The sequence below is a fragment of the Carcharodon carcharias genome, chromosome 3, assembly GCF_017639515.1.
Source record: "Carcharodon carcharias isolate sCarCar2 chromosome 3, sCarCar2.pri, whole genome shotgun sequence".
Classification (NCBI taxonomy): domain Eukaryota; kingdom Metazoa; phylum Chordata; class Chondrichthyes; order Lamniformes; family Lamnidae; genus Carcharodon; species Carcharodon carcharias.
The window spans coordinates 66,950,937-66,966,287 of record NC_054469.1 but is presented as its reverse complement, the minus strand read 5'-3'; the positions used below and the strand labels follow the sequence as shown (position 1 = coordinate 66,966,287).

At 41.9% G+C, this 15,351-nt stretch overlaps 1 protein-coding gene across 2 annotated transcripts in view; it reads right to left on the bottom strand.

Annotated features, from left to right (window-relative positions):
• steap2 (STEAP family member 2, metalloreductase) overlaps positions 1-15,351 on the bottom strand; it is a 106,238-nt gene that overhangs the window by 47,130 nt on the left and 43,757 nt on the right. For both annotated transcript variants that reach the window (XM_041185106.1, XM_041185107.1), the window contains 2 exons: positions 13,572-14,079; positions 3,250-3,777 (listed from right to left, as the gene is read on the bottom strand). In XM_041185106.1, the coding sequence (XP_041041040.1) occupies positions 3,250-3,777; positions 13,572-14,063 (1,020 nt within the window). In that variant the 5' untranslated portion in view covers positions 14,064-14,079. The remainder of the gene's footprint in view (positions 1-3,249; positions 3,778-13,571; positions 14,080-15,351) is intronic.

Sequence of the window (15,351 nt, the reverse complement as noted above, 5' to 3'; positions counted from 1 at the left end):
GGCATAGAGAACAAAAGCAAGTAAGTTATAATAAACCTATATAAAATACTGGTTCAGCCCCAATTAGAGTATTGTGTCCAGTTCTGAGCACCACATGTTAGTTAAGAAGTGAAGGCTTTAGAGAGAGTGCAGAAAGGATTCACAAAAATGGCTCCAGGGATGAGGAATTTCAGACACATAGATAGATTGGAGAAGTTGGGGCTGTTTTCCTTTGAGGGGAGAAGGTTAAGAGGAGATTTGATGGAGGTATTCAAAATCATGAAGGGTCTGGACAAAGTAGATATGGAGAAGCTGTACCATTGGCAGAAGGATCGAGAACCAGAGGATGCCGATTTAAGGTCATTGGTAAAAGAAGCAACAGCGACATGAGGAAAAACCTTTTATGCAGCGAGTGGTTAGGATCTGGAATGCACTGCCTGACAGTGCGGTGGGGGGGATGGAGGTTCAATTGTGGATTTCAAAGGGCAATTGGATAATTATCGGAAGAGAAAAAATTTGTAGGGCTCTCGGAAAAAACTAGGTGAGTGGGATTAGGCAAATTGCTTTTGCAGAGTGCCGGCATTGTCAAAACAGGGTGAATGGCCTCCTTCTCCACTGTAACCATTCTATGATTCTAATAGGCCACTTATTCACCTTAACGTCTACCCTGCCACTTGTGGAAAGATAGCTGCACCCCTTGCCCCCACCAACTTAGCCTTTTCGAAAATTCCTCGGGGGCAGAATTGTGCCAGCAAACCTGCAGCAGGGAATTCTGGGCCTGCCCTTTCTGGTCCTTCCCCCATAGTGCTTCGGGAATCTGGCCCCATATATCAGGCGACCATACCTAGGTGGCCAAAAATTAACACTTTTCTTTAACACATTTTCTTTAATGTAGAAAAACAAAACATTAAAAAGATAAAATTTTCACTTTCATAGTATGGGCGGCAAACTGTCTGAGTGAATTGCCTGCATGTTATACAATTAATTGAAAAGGATTATAATTGGGCAAGTTCTGTAACAGCCAGGTCTTCTTTTCAGCCCTGCAGAATTACTGTCCATGTGATATTCACTATGAAATATTTGACAGATGCTGTCTATAACCAAATACTTAGAATACATGTGATGCAATATTTCTACAGGTTGTGCAAATATACAGAGTGGCAACTTGTTGGATTAAAATATCCCAAAAGTTATCTGAAATACATATCTTGACAACCCTGGTTAAATAGGGCTATTAGTTATGTCCGGAGCTGACCCTTCTGCTTTGGATGCAATATATTACAGCCATTCACATTTTGCAAACCAGTTCAGCCAATTCATGGAAAGAAGTAGTTATCTCAATTCTAAAAGGTAAAGTACATGGCTATTTGCTCCTGTTGCTCTCTTCTTTGGACTCTTAACTGTAGCACTGGCTCCTGTTTCACTCTTGCACCTGACCTTTCTCATAGTGGATTCAGTCTTGGGATGTCATACCTGACAAATCACAGCTAGTTTGTAGCAATAAGTGTAAGCAATATATAATTTCTATTGTAATGTGGCTTTTCCCAAGTTGAGCAGACCGTTAGGGGTGCTGTCCGAGATGACTCAACCTTCCAAATGTGGTAAAATATTCAGTCTCTGCTTAATACCTCCTTCCACAACAATTGAACAATGTTGGACCAGCTTATTGGGACTTCTTCCAGTGGTTCAGATGTGTTAGTATTATCCACATATTCTACATCAGCATGCTCAAATCTACATTAAAATACGAGAGCCCTTGCATGGCTTGGTGGGTAAATACATAGCCTAGTATAGGCCCAAATTACATGGACAAGGGAAGTTCTAGCTTTGTATCTGCTCTGCACTAGATAACAATCATAAATAAGAACTTGGGCTAAGTCTTTTGAGCCCTATTCCAGGGGAACTGGGCCTGGATTACCATCTGCACTGTGTTAGCAGATTTCAACTGGATGGTAATCCAGGCACCACAAATGGGTTCAGTCCCCCTGGAACTGGGCTCAAAAGAATTAGCCCAAGTTCTTATTTATGATTGTTATCCAATCACTTCTGCTGGAAAGTGCCAAGGTGTGGATGTTAGTTGAGCACATGAATGATCTCAGCTGTAATACTTTCTTTGGTTAAACATATACAGCCTAGACCATAACTTTCCAAACTGAAGGACATGAAGGCACCTGGATTTGCAATTGTCTGAGTCAATTATCTGAGAACACACTGTCCAAGGATACTGTATTGCACATTTTCTCTGCAGTTGTTGGCCTGGTTATTTATTTTACTGCATTGGCACATGTAAGATCCTAGGGTAGTTTGTGTGGCTGATTTTCCTGGTTCTGGTGCTTGGAGAACTAAGTGTTCCCAAGGCGTAAAGGTCAGGATTGAGACCCAGGTTGTTGGGTCCTCCATCCGTTTAACACTATCCTGCAATTTCTTGGGGCTGAGGTAGGCCTGTGGCTGCAGTAGGTGCAGACAGATGGAGCTGTTAAACGCAGTGAGAGAGAGGGTGGTTCCATAGTTTCCCACTTCATTTTCCCCTACATATGCCAGCTGACCCAGTGCAGAGGCACCCAGAAAAGCTGTGTTGTTAACCTGCTTCCAGGCCCTGCTGACTGGCAGGTATGTGGGGTTCCCAAGGAAAAACTGAAGATCTAAAGTTAGGCTTCCTCACTTTTTGTAACCACCACCACCCCGACCCCAAATGTTCAGACTGATTTGGGAACTGATCTCCACAGAATCACACTCTCAGGCAGTGCATTCCAGACCCTAACCACTTGCTGTGTAAAGAAGTTTTTTTCTCATATCGCTTTTGCCAATTACTTAAATCTCTGCCCTCTCGTTTTCGATCCTTTCATAATTGGGAACAGTTTCTCCCTATCTACTCTGTCCAGGTCTCTCTAACCTCCATCTGCAGCCAGAAGGACCTGATCACACAGGCCAGATTCAACTTTACAGGCCTGAGAGAACTGAAGCTGCTCTTTGCTTTCCTGGGCCTAATGGGAGAGTAGAACAGGCTAGGCAGAAGAGGAGTAGAAATCTGTTAAGGTATTTACACCAGGCCACCTTACTATGTGTCTTGGGAGCCAGTTCACAGCAGCAGTATAAGCGCCTTGGGAATTGGCCAGTTGCCCGGCCATAGCAGATGCCAGGCCCCATGCCAGGGTGAAAAAGGAGATGACAAATTAGCCTGGTAACATAATGTCAGGAAATGGAAGGAAGAAATAAGGTCAACAACAGAGGCGCTTAAAAAGAAAAGAAGAGAGGCTCAAATTGTTTTACCTGCTGATAGGCCATGTTGAGGAAGAAGTAGCGTTCTGAGCGTCGCATTGGAAGGCAGAGACTGTACACAGTGTGAACAGAGGCAAAAAAGAAACTCAAAAGCCCCAGCTGTTTGCGACACTGCAGCCAATGTTCCAGCCAGGCAGGAAATCGGCGATATTTAGTTCCAGAATTCAGCTGAAAAGCAGACGCCAGCAATCCTGCTAGGTACACGAGCGACAAGAGGGTAATAGCAACTACAGGCAAGGTTTTGTTCACAATTTCAATTGGAATTTTATAGAAGTCACTCTGTCTGTTCTTCACATAGGGGTGAACAATGTCTCGGATGAATGAATATATATAGAAGAATATGGATAAGCCAATTGCCACAAGCACAGGGCCTTTCCAGAGGGTAAAGAGATGCAGGGGCATGTTTTCTATCTCTTTCGCTGAAGCCAACGCTCCCATGTCAACTGGGATAAAGTCCAGCTGCCGAGCAAGTTCGATTATCTGTTGTCGGGCTTCCACCACATTGCTGCATATGTATATCTGATGGACAACAGACAACAAAGCAAGTTTCAGCAAATCCCGAACTGTTTTTCATCGAAGGCAGCGTTTTTAATGCCATCATCAAACACAGCCTTCTTTTCATATTGTCCTTCTACAAGCTAAAATATTCTCCCATTACATGCAATGAATTAAATCCCAGTATCACAGCTGATCAAGTCACTTTGCTATATCACAGCAAACAATAAAACAAAGAAGGAAATGACAATAGATGAGGCACTTTTGAGTATTTGAAAAATTAAGAGTAGATTTTGTTCCAGTCTCTTTAGTGAGGACATGTGATCAGAAAGATGGGCCTAACATTAGGAGATGGAGCAGAATTCATCTGACAAAAGGACAATCTGAAATATTAACTCTGTTTCTTTCGCCACACATTGCCCAATCTGCTCAGTATTTCCAACATCCACAGTATTTTGCTTTTGTGGAGAATATACCCTTTGTACTTTGAGACTGTCATCTCAAGCCAACCCAATGTGTACCAACAAAGTTTAGCAATCAAACATCATTGTTTCAATCCCACTTCAGAATTGAGCACATAAATATGGTCAACATATCAGTGCGGTGTGCAAAGTGTGTCAACGCAGGTGATTGAGTAGAACTTCCCAGCCATCCAGCCTGATGATGTTCCACTCACCATTTAGCTAAATGGCCAAGCCGATACAGTCAGTGAAAAATGGGGAGGCAACAGTACCACAGGGTTTATATCTGACTGGGGAATTAGTAAATGCCAAGGACATACATATTGGATTACTACATAGCACCCTCCTTGGAGTGAACATAAGGAAAATGGGAGCTGACCAAGGTGCGTCTGGGGCATTCAGGAAGGAATTTTTAAAATCTGATTTTGGTAAACCTAAACAGCCTGGTGCATGTTAGTTCACAGATGTTGGGTTCACCATGGGGCCAAAAAAAATTCTTCTTGTCATAGTAAATGTTATTGGGCCCTCGGCTAATCTGTGGCAGAACGTGCGTGTTACCTTAGTTTGGCCCGGTTGCCCTAATTATCAAACCATTATCCTTCTGGCCCTCCGATGAGCTACCTGCTCTATTCGGCAAGGCAGCGGCAGTGGCAGGCCTCAACATGGCTGTTGCCTGCCTTTGCCGCTGACATTGGCATGCAATTTCTGCCCCCGATGGTGCCCAGAGCCACTAATTGGGCACCGAGCTCACCTACTGCCCCATTAGGGCATTAGCATTTATAAATAGTTAGCAAAAGCGACAGAGTTCAGTCAGATGTGGGGTTGGGAATTGGAATTCATATGGATGTTGGGTTACCAATCCCAATTTGAAAATCTAGCCCCAAAAAATAAATTATCTGGCCATTACCACATTGCTGTTTGTGGGATCCTGCAGGTTGCAAAGTGGTTGCCATATTTCTTAGGTCATTACGTTGACAACACTTTAAAATCACTTAGTTGACTGTAAATGCTTTAGGACTTCCTGTGGCCATGAAAGGCACTATATAAATGCAAGATCTTCCTTTCACTAGAGCTGAAAAATAGGTAGCATGATAGATTGTAATAATAGATTGAGGTAAGGCGTCGGCAGAAAAAATATCTTTTACAAAGAGCATGGTTAGAAAACAGAATATCTGCCACAAACTCTCATCGAAGAACTGTTCTTAAAAGGAAACTGGATAGTAGTTTGAAAAAGAAGATAAATATTAAAAATGGTGTGAGGTATGTGATGAGAGTAGAATTAGACTAGATGTCTCCCATGGAAATAAAAAACAAAGATAGGAGACTTGATGGACTGAAAAGCCTGTCCGCATGCTTTGATATTTTATGAAATCTGAAAAACAGTAATCTTCACATTGGTACAGGAGGTGAAGTTCTGATAGTATATTTGAGAAATGTTGTTTAAAGCAGAACATAGGACTAAGCTTAAGAATTGGCTGTTTTTCATGTGCTCAACAAGTGCTTGATAGTGACTATTGGAAGATTAATGCTATTCTGGTCTAGGAGCACACCTATGGTACTGTCACATTGACTCAGCACTGAGATGTAAGAGTTGTTCATTTTAATAAATAATTGGCATCACCAGACTCAGCACATGTTGTGCTAAAGAGCACCATGGGATGGATTATCAGGTGCAGCAATGATTATCTCATGCAGTCATGGTTACCCTAAAGGCCTGCAACTGAAGGGTCAAAAAGGGCTGAGGTAGACATGGGATAACAACCGTTTATTGTGCTGGAAACCTGCTGCAGGGGATTTATTCTTTTTGGTGATGAAAGCCATTCTGCTATAAGCAGCAGCATGGGTGAAGGTAACAAAATATAAGTAAGTGTCATCTTCCCTGTGGTCCAAAGCTGGAAGCAGGTGAGAAAGGAAACTACTGGACAATGCAAGGTTGCTAAAGAGTTGACTTAAATATATTGTAACTGCACTTTACTGTAACCTTGATATGTCACTGAGAGAGAAAGCACTGTGCTTTACTAATTGTTCATCTTTGTGCAAAGCATGTTCAAATTGCTCCTGTGCATCGCTTAATATTGTCAAATCAAAGTGCTGACCATGCAGTCATGAAAAGGGGCAATAGTAGGTATGGTTCCGCAAAAAGTCCCTGAATGTGGCATAGTCACACACTCAAATAAGACAGTACATGTTCTGGGCACATGGATGCCACACTTTCCGTTATTGATCAAAAAAAAAAGCCTGGGAGTTTCAACTCACTATCCCAGTCTGGTACCATCCCCACTCTAACATCCCTTGCATAGACCCCATTTCCACCAGTTATCAGGAACTAACCGAGGCTCCTTAGATAGCACCTTCCAAACCCACGACTACTACCCTCTAAAAGGACAAGGGCAGCAGATAGATGGGAACATCACCACCTGGAAGTTTCCCTCCAAGCGACTCACCATCCTGACTTGCAAATATATCTTCATTCCTTCACTGTCGCTGGATCAAAATCCTGGAACTCCCTCCCTGATAACACAGTCGGTGCACTTACACTGCATGGACTGCAGCAGCTCAAGAAGGCAGCTCAGCACCACCTTCTAAAGGGCAATGAGGGATGGGCAATAAATGCTGGTCTAGCCAGCGATGCCCACATCCCATAAAATTAATTTTAAAAAGTACTCCTGGTCTCACCAAGTGTAAGCAGTACCATGTCCTGTCCTGACCTGTTTGTCCTGATGGCTATGTTTGGGGTGGGCAGAGGCTCCACCTGCAACAGGCCAAACGGCTGAATATTCCAACCTTGGGCAGTGACACAGTTACACTGGGAGTAATAATTAGAAGCTACACCACAGGAACAATCATTCTGCAAAGCTAGTCCAAGCTGATATTTACGTTGTACATGAGCAATCAGTTCTAATCATAATTACCCACCCTATTCATATTTCCTTTTAACCCTTCTATCTGTAATGCAATACTGGAGTCTAAACTTTGCATTATGTTGGAAGGGCGAAGGGGTGTTTGGGGCCACAGCATTTGGATTTTTGAGAAACCAGGAAGAACTATAGATACAGAGTGACATGCCCAGATTAACAGGATTGAATGTGACATGAATTTAGTTCATACTGAAGAATCCACCTATGTTGCTAGCGCTACTTCCTGTAAATCACGGCCCTAATCACTCTTCTCTAGTATGAATAATTTATAGGTTTTTTTGTGATTAATTATTTCTGAAATCTGGACTTTGAGTCTTAAAAAAAAATCAGGCACATATATTCCTCCTTACCCATGACAACAGCTTTGCCAGCTGTCCTCCACATTACAATTTATTCTTTGGTTTATCGCACAGTTCTTTCATTGCTGATCTTTCTCCCTATCCCCACAAATAATAGGTCCACCTCCACATCATCCTGAGGTCCTTCCATCTCACCTCACTCAGTGTGCCAGCCTCTAGTGATAAAAGGAAGTGGGAATGTCCAACACATGGAGCTTTTTGGCCTTGTATTGTCCCTTGATGTCTTGTGGTCTTGTAAGGGACAAGTGGAGGTTTCTGTTAAATACCAGAAACAGAAAAAGGAACTTGTCGTAGCCAAACCAATACCATTTCGCAATTGATTCAAGGCTAAGTTGCTTCCTTTTTTGGAAAAAAAATGAAGGGTTTTAAAAAATTCTTTCATGGGATGTGGGCGCCGATGGCTGGGCCAGCATTTATTGCCCATCCCTAATTGTCCTTGAGAAGGTGGTGGTGAATCGCCTTCAACCGCTGCAGTTCATGTGGTGTAGGAACTCCCATGGTGCTGTTAGAAAGGGAGTTCCAGGACTTTGATCCAGGGACAGTGAAGGAATGGCGATACAGGTCCAAGTCAGGATGGTGTGTGGCTAGGAGGCGAAGTTGCAGATGATGGTGGTCCTTCTAGGTGGTAGAGATCACATGTTTTGAAGATGCTTTTGAAGGAGACTTGGTGAGTTACAAACATATGAATTAGTAGCAGGAGTAAGCCACTTGGACCCTTGAACCTGCTCCGCCATTCAATAAGATTATAGCTGATCTGATTGTAACCTCAACTCCACGTTCCAACCAACCCCCAATAACCTTTCACCTCCTTGGTTATCAGGAAGCTATCTACCTCTGCCTTAAAAATATGCTAAGACTCTGCTTCCATGGACTTTTGAAGAAGAGAGTTCTAAAGACTCATGATCATCAGTGAAAAAAATTCTTCTCATCTCTACCTTAAATGGGTGAGCCCTTATTTTTAAACAGTGACCCCTAGTTCTAGATTTTCCCACAAGAGGAGACATCCTCTTACAAACCCACCCTATCAAGGCCCTCAGGGTCCTCCTCAGGGAGCTGCTGCAGTGCATCTTGTAGATGGTACACATTTCAGCCATATCGTTGCTGGGGGGAGTGATGCTTTGCCCTGTACGGTGTTGAGCTTCTTAAATGTTGTTGGAGCCACATGCATCCAGGCAATTGGAGAGTGTTCCATCACACGCCTTGTAGATGGTGGAGAGACTTTGGAAAGTCAGGAAATGAGTTACTCGCTGCTGGATTCCTGCCTCTGACCTGCTCTTGTAGTCACAGTATTTATATGACTAGTCCAGTTCAGTTTTGGTCAATGGTAACCCCCAGGATGTTGATAGTGGGGGATTCAGTGATGGTAATGCCATTGAATGTCAAAGGGAGATGGTTAGATTCTCTCTTGTTGAAGATGGTCATTGCCTGGCACTTGTGTGGCCTGAATGTCATTTGCCACTTATCATGCCAAGCCTGAATGTTGTCCAGGTCTTGCTGCATATGGAAAAACTCATTTTTTGTTGCTGAGCTTTTTCAACATTTTCTGTTTTCATTTCAGAGTTCCAGCATCCGCAGTATTTTGTGTTTATCTTAGTGCTTAATTCACCTCCACTTCTCTTCCAGGAATGCCACCTTGAAGAAGTACTGCTCCACTCTCTGCCAAGATTTCCGTTTGTCTCTTTCACCCTGTTCGCCTTCATTACTTTCCATTTCCCTCCTGGTGTTTGACAAGGTGTTTACTAAAACTCACTTCCACAGCCATATTTCCTTCCTCAGCAACTTTCTCCATCTCCAAATTACCCCACATAGATTCCAACTGAAATTCCATCCCTTATGTTTCGAATCCACCCAGGATTACAGGCATCTCTGGAACATACAATGTTCCTCAGACTGCTGTTCCCGCCGCATCCTGAGATCCACATTCAGTGCCATGTGCCACCATGTGTACACACTCGACTTGTCACTTGTTTCTATGTTGTGCTTTCACAGAGTGCTGATCCTTGTTCTGCTATTAACACATTCTGCTATCTTACCTTTATGCCAATATCAGCACCTTCTTTAATCTTTAACATTACCATTAACACTCTATTTGTCTTGTGTCCATGACATCGTTGTCAAACTCTCCTGAGCTCCCAACTACCCCGGAACTTCTATTTTGCTCCATCTGCTCCACCCCCTCTTCAACAGTATAAAATCCATCACATTTCTACTTCTCTTTAGCTCTGAAGAAGAGTCATATGGACTCAAAATGTTAATGGTGTTTCTCCCTCCACAGATGCTGCCAGACCTGCTGAGTTTTTCCAGAATTTTCTGTTTTTATTTCATATTGCCAGCAGTATTTTGCTTTTATCTTACAACTTCTTTAACCCCATTATCTTATTTTTTATGAAGTGCCTTCTGCAACATGCATATTGTGTGAAAAAATAAAATGCTTTTTAGTTTAGTTTGTATACTTGAAAGAGAAGTAGTAAAGACACATGCAGTGTGGGACCGAACAATAAAATAATAATGATTCCAGGTTTGATGCTAGATCTGTGTTAAAGTAGCTGATCTCATTCATATTGCCGTAGAGACCCTGGAATTAATGCCAGCATTTCTGAACTGGTGGCAGGGAAGGGCAGGTTTCCCACCATTGAGCACTATCTAACGCTTTTTGTATGTGTGCAGACATTGGTGAGAATTTTCCCCTGTCAGGGAGGTTGTATGGGGGCGGGCGCGAACCTGATTGGGTCCGTACCGCCATTTTAAGTGGGTGGACCAATTAAGGCCTGCCCTACATGACGTGCGCCCGGAAGCGCTGAGCGGGTCCTGAGTCAGGGCCTGCGGTCTTTTACATGTGCGAAAGAGCGCAGAAATCTCCCTGAAGCACAGAAGTGCCTCAGGGAGATTAGTTTAAAATTTTAAATAAAGAAAAGAAAAAATTTTAAGTGTCACATGAGCTGGGACATGTTAATGAATTTTTATAAAAATTTTTATTCAATTTATAAACACTTCATGAAACCTTATCCCGCCCGTGGATGAGGTTCCATGAAAAAAGCAAAGGCCGCCTGGGCTCTTTGCCTGCCCGCTGACTTTGAGGTTGGATGGGCAGCTCAGTTTATTACTTTAATTAGTTTTTAAATGGCTTTAATAGGCCTTTGGCAGTTTGGTGGGCACGTCATTTTACGCTTCGGTGAGTGAGCTCCGCCCCTGCTAGCCAAGCTGAAAATTCTGGCCACGAGGACAGCAATGTTGTAATGTGCCTATGGCACTCATTATTGAAGCCCACGCATGGGGCAGGATTTTACTGAAGGGGAGCAGGGACCGGGACCCGCTCGCCAACGCATAAAATGATGTGGGATGACTTCGGGCGGAACTCCCGACATCACCGCGCCCCATTTAAATTTTCAGGAAGGCGGGAGTGCAGCAAAATCAGCTGTGCACTAATTAAGGCCATTGACAGATCAATTAAAGTAATTAGTGGACCTGCCCGTCCAACCTTATAGTTGGCGGGCAGGCCAGGAGCCCCGGCGGCAACCAGAAAAAACATGTAACCTCATCCACCGGCGGGATGAGATTTCATGTAGGGTTTTAAAAATTTTAATAAAGTTGTTATGGAAATTATGAACATGTCCCAACTCATGTGACATTGTCATGTGACATTGTCACATGAGGGGACATGTAAGGGCATTTTTTTTCTAATTTTAATATTGTTGACAGGAGAGGTGATCTCCCTGAGCCTCAGGGAAATGAGTGCGCTCTTTCGTGCGTGTGCTCTCGTGTTTAGGGATTCCCGCGCCCCCCTGCCCCGCCCACACAGGGAGTGCATGGAGCTTCCCTGTGGACGTCACACTGGGTGGACCTTAATTGGCCCGCCCACGTAAAATCGCATCGCGCCTCCGATTGGGGGTGCTGATCGGAAGTGTGCCTGCACACACCCGCCCATCATCTTCCCCCCCGACAGGGGGAAAATTCTGCCCATGAAGAACTTTAACTTAGGGGAGGTGCTGGAGGGTACCCATTGACTATAAAATACAAGCCAGTAATCTTCAGGAAAAGAAGAGAGAAAATGCAAAGTTACAAGTACAAATATCTGAATGTATATTACATACAAGACAACATATTGCCTGCACTATGTTACAGGATAGTAAAAGGCTGAGGAGTTGAGATGGTATAAAATTGCATCAGTGAAATTTGGGGTATTAATGTAATCTCATTCCTTCAAAGTGTTACTGCATTGGAACATGAACCATATAGTGTTATTAAGTACATTATGTTATCTTAACTTTAGTTAATGTCATTCACAAGTTTCCACTGTTGACAACAGGAGTGTTGCGACCAACTTGGCAATTTGTCACCTATGACTAAACACGTGACTTGATCAGAAGTGGTACAGGGCTGTTTTTAATTAACATCAAATGCATTTTCAAGGAAATCTTACAGTAATTCAGTGTATGCCTGTAATGGAAGGGTTTAGACAAATTTATAATAAATCAAGGCAGCAAGTTCACAAATGTTTTTAAAAAACACCAATAAAATGTGGGCCCGAATAAGGCCGGTTTGAATCCAATAAACAATGTGCGTTTTATTCATGCCAGAGTAAGAACTATACATTTTATTATTGATTAAAGCTTTGTTAATGTGCTCTGATACAGGATCAATTGGAAACATTATCTACTTATACTTGGTCTCTAGAGGTTTACCATTTACAAAATAATGCAGCTTTAAATTTACAATTTGCAGTTTGGCCTTATAGTAAAATGACTTTCGCACTGGTTACATAAAATTTCTCCCTTTATTATCTGCTTTCGGCATCAGCCTTAGCTCAGTAGTAACACTCTTGCCTGAATCAGGTGGTCAGGGGTTCAAACCCCACCCAAGAGACTTCAGCACATAATCCAGGCTGACAATCCTGTGTTTCAGATGAGATAGTAAATTGAGACCTCATATGTATCGTCAGCTGGGCCTAAAACATCCCATGACAATATTCAAAAAGCAGGGCTCCCAGAGTTTGACAAATAACTATTCTTCAACCAGAAGAATTGAAACACAATATTTGTGCATTGCTGTGTGTGGGATCTTGCCGAGTGCAAACTGGCTACCGCAATCTGAGACACCTCACACTACATCATTGGCAGTGAAGCACTTTGGAACACCCTGACGATATGAAGGATGCTAGATAATCGAAAGCTACTTTTTATGCTAATGGAATAAAGTGAACTGTTAGCTAAATGATCAATTACTAAAAATAATTTAATTTTACCAACAAGAATCAGCATCCATGGCAATACATACCAACAAATTCTATTAACCTGAATACTGATCAAAAACAGTTCTCTGCATCTGCAAACCATATGAAGGATAAAAATATATGACCCAGTTTCATCACTGTGCAGCATGACAGCACAGGGCAAACTCATTACTTGATAATAAGTAGAAAAAAAGTAGTTGGAATATTTTAATTTTTTAAAATTAGTTCTTGAGGGTGAATATCGTTGGCAAGGCCAACAATTTTTGCCCATCCCTGGTGTTGAGCCGGCTACAACTGAGTGGCTTGCCAGGCCATTTCAGAGCGTAGTTACGAGACAACCACATTGATGTGGGTCTGGAGTTACACAGAGGCCAGACAGGGTTAGGATGGCAGATTTCCTCTCCTGAAGCACATTAGTGAGCCAGATGGGTATCATATTTTAATTATAGTTATGTGGAGAAGGGAAGAAAAGATTACTAACTGCTCCACAGGTCAAATAGATGGGGAAGCAAACTGCACTTTTACTGCAGTAAATTGTACAACTCTGCCTTACATATGCTTTAGTGACTCCTACATTGAGACACGTTATAGGCTAAAGCCAATTTTACAAAACACTGAGGTAATTTATTTCGCAGGTGAATAAAATCTATTTAAAACAAGTTTCAATGACAAAATAGGGCTATATATCTGAATTTAGGAAGTCAAGTTTGATGAATGCTGAATTCTCAGTATATTTAGAAGTAGGTTATTCTTATCATTGTAACACATTTGTTAATTCAGGTAGTAATTGGTCAGATACTGACCACATTTTTAAGACTGATTTGAAACAGCAAATATAGCATATTCCTACCTGTCGGTTACCATCTTTTGGACCAAATTGCAACGACCAGGCAGATATTACATTAAAGCCTTTTACCACCGTGGAATCTGGGAATAGTGAAGCAAGATACTCTGCATTGGCTTCTGGGTACTGGTTTATTCGCACATTGTTACTCACATCCACAAGGATTTTGCCTACCATTAAGTGCTTGAGGTCCCACAAGGAAGTATAGTGCTCTCGATGCATAGCAACAAATATGAGATTGGTTTTCATAACAGCATCTTCCTGATGCACGATATCAACAAGAGGAGGGAAGAACCCAACAGCTCGTTTGGGGTTTCTGCTCCCTATTACAACAGAGTAGCCAGATCTGATAAATCTGATCGCCAATGATTTTGCAAAATCTCCACTTCCTAAAATCCCTATAGCAGACTTGGGTGCTTCCTTAAAGCTGCTCATGCCATTTGGTAAGAAGGTCTCACTAGCATCTTTTGCATTCCTCATGATGGCGATGGAGTCCATTGCTGAAAGATAGAAACTGTTATAATGGGGGAGAGGAGAGAAGAAAAATTATTTTAATTCATGAACATCTCACAGATGCTTCGCTTATTTATATATTTGATTATTTGCATAAGGATAAATGACAGATTTGGCAGAATATTTGCGAGAAACGTTTTGAATCACATTGAAATTAAAAGGAGCTACAATTTGGCTGAAATCCAAAAACAGGATTTTAAAAGGGTAACTCCAAAAGCAGAAGTTATACTTCACAAAACCAGAAAGGATTGGTCATGTATTCCACAAGGGATCAGTCACATTCCGCTTTTTCCTTTTTCTTGAGATTATATGAATTATAACTCTACTCACTTACCCCCACTCGTACACAGACACTCCTAAACTGCTAATGATGTGATGCACTCCAATCCCTTCCACCCACTGAACTAGACAGTTAGAGATTAGACATTTGATTACCTGCATGAATCCTACCACTTTATTTTGATGTGGATATCTAAAATAATATTTCAGATAAGAAAATCCCATATGGCAGCTAGTGGAATTTACATTCAAATAATTAAATCTGGAATATAAAGCTAACCTCAGTAATAGTGACCATGAAACAATCATTGATTGTTGCAAAAACCCATCAGGTTTACTAATGTCCTTTAGGGAAGGAAATCTGCCGTCCCTACCTGTTCTAGTCTAGATGTGACTCCAGACCCACATCAAGGGGCTGGACGGATAGGGATGGGCAACAAATGTTAGTCTTGTTGGTGACACCCACCTCCCATGAAAGAATAAAGAAAAAAAATGAATTTTACTTTCCTGAAGAAATGAACGTTTCTTTAAAAATCTTACTTGTACGTTCATTTTAAATTTACCACGGGCATTTCATAGATCTCCAATCCCATATTGGACTTCACTATTGCAGCCTATTTGACAGAGGGCATTACTCCTAGCTTTTTATTAAACTGCTTTCATTGACTTCAAAACCAACTCTGTAATGAAAGCCTCTTGACTAGAACAAACCATCTCAGCCTTTTACACAGAAAATTCTACAAATAGCAACAGCACATTAAATAATTTACATTTAGGCGATTTTTCAGAATGATGGGGTCAAGAATACAAAAGCTATAATGAAAATGGTCAGTAAGCACTGAAATACTAGTTTGAGAAGCTACGTTTTCAATCTTTTTTTTTAGATCGTCTAGTGCTTTTTGCTTTAAAGCATCACAAGCACATAACATGTGTCCTTTATACTCCAGACTTTATGATAAATGCTTTCTAATTCAGCCACTGTAGTGTAACTTCA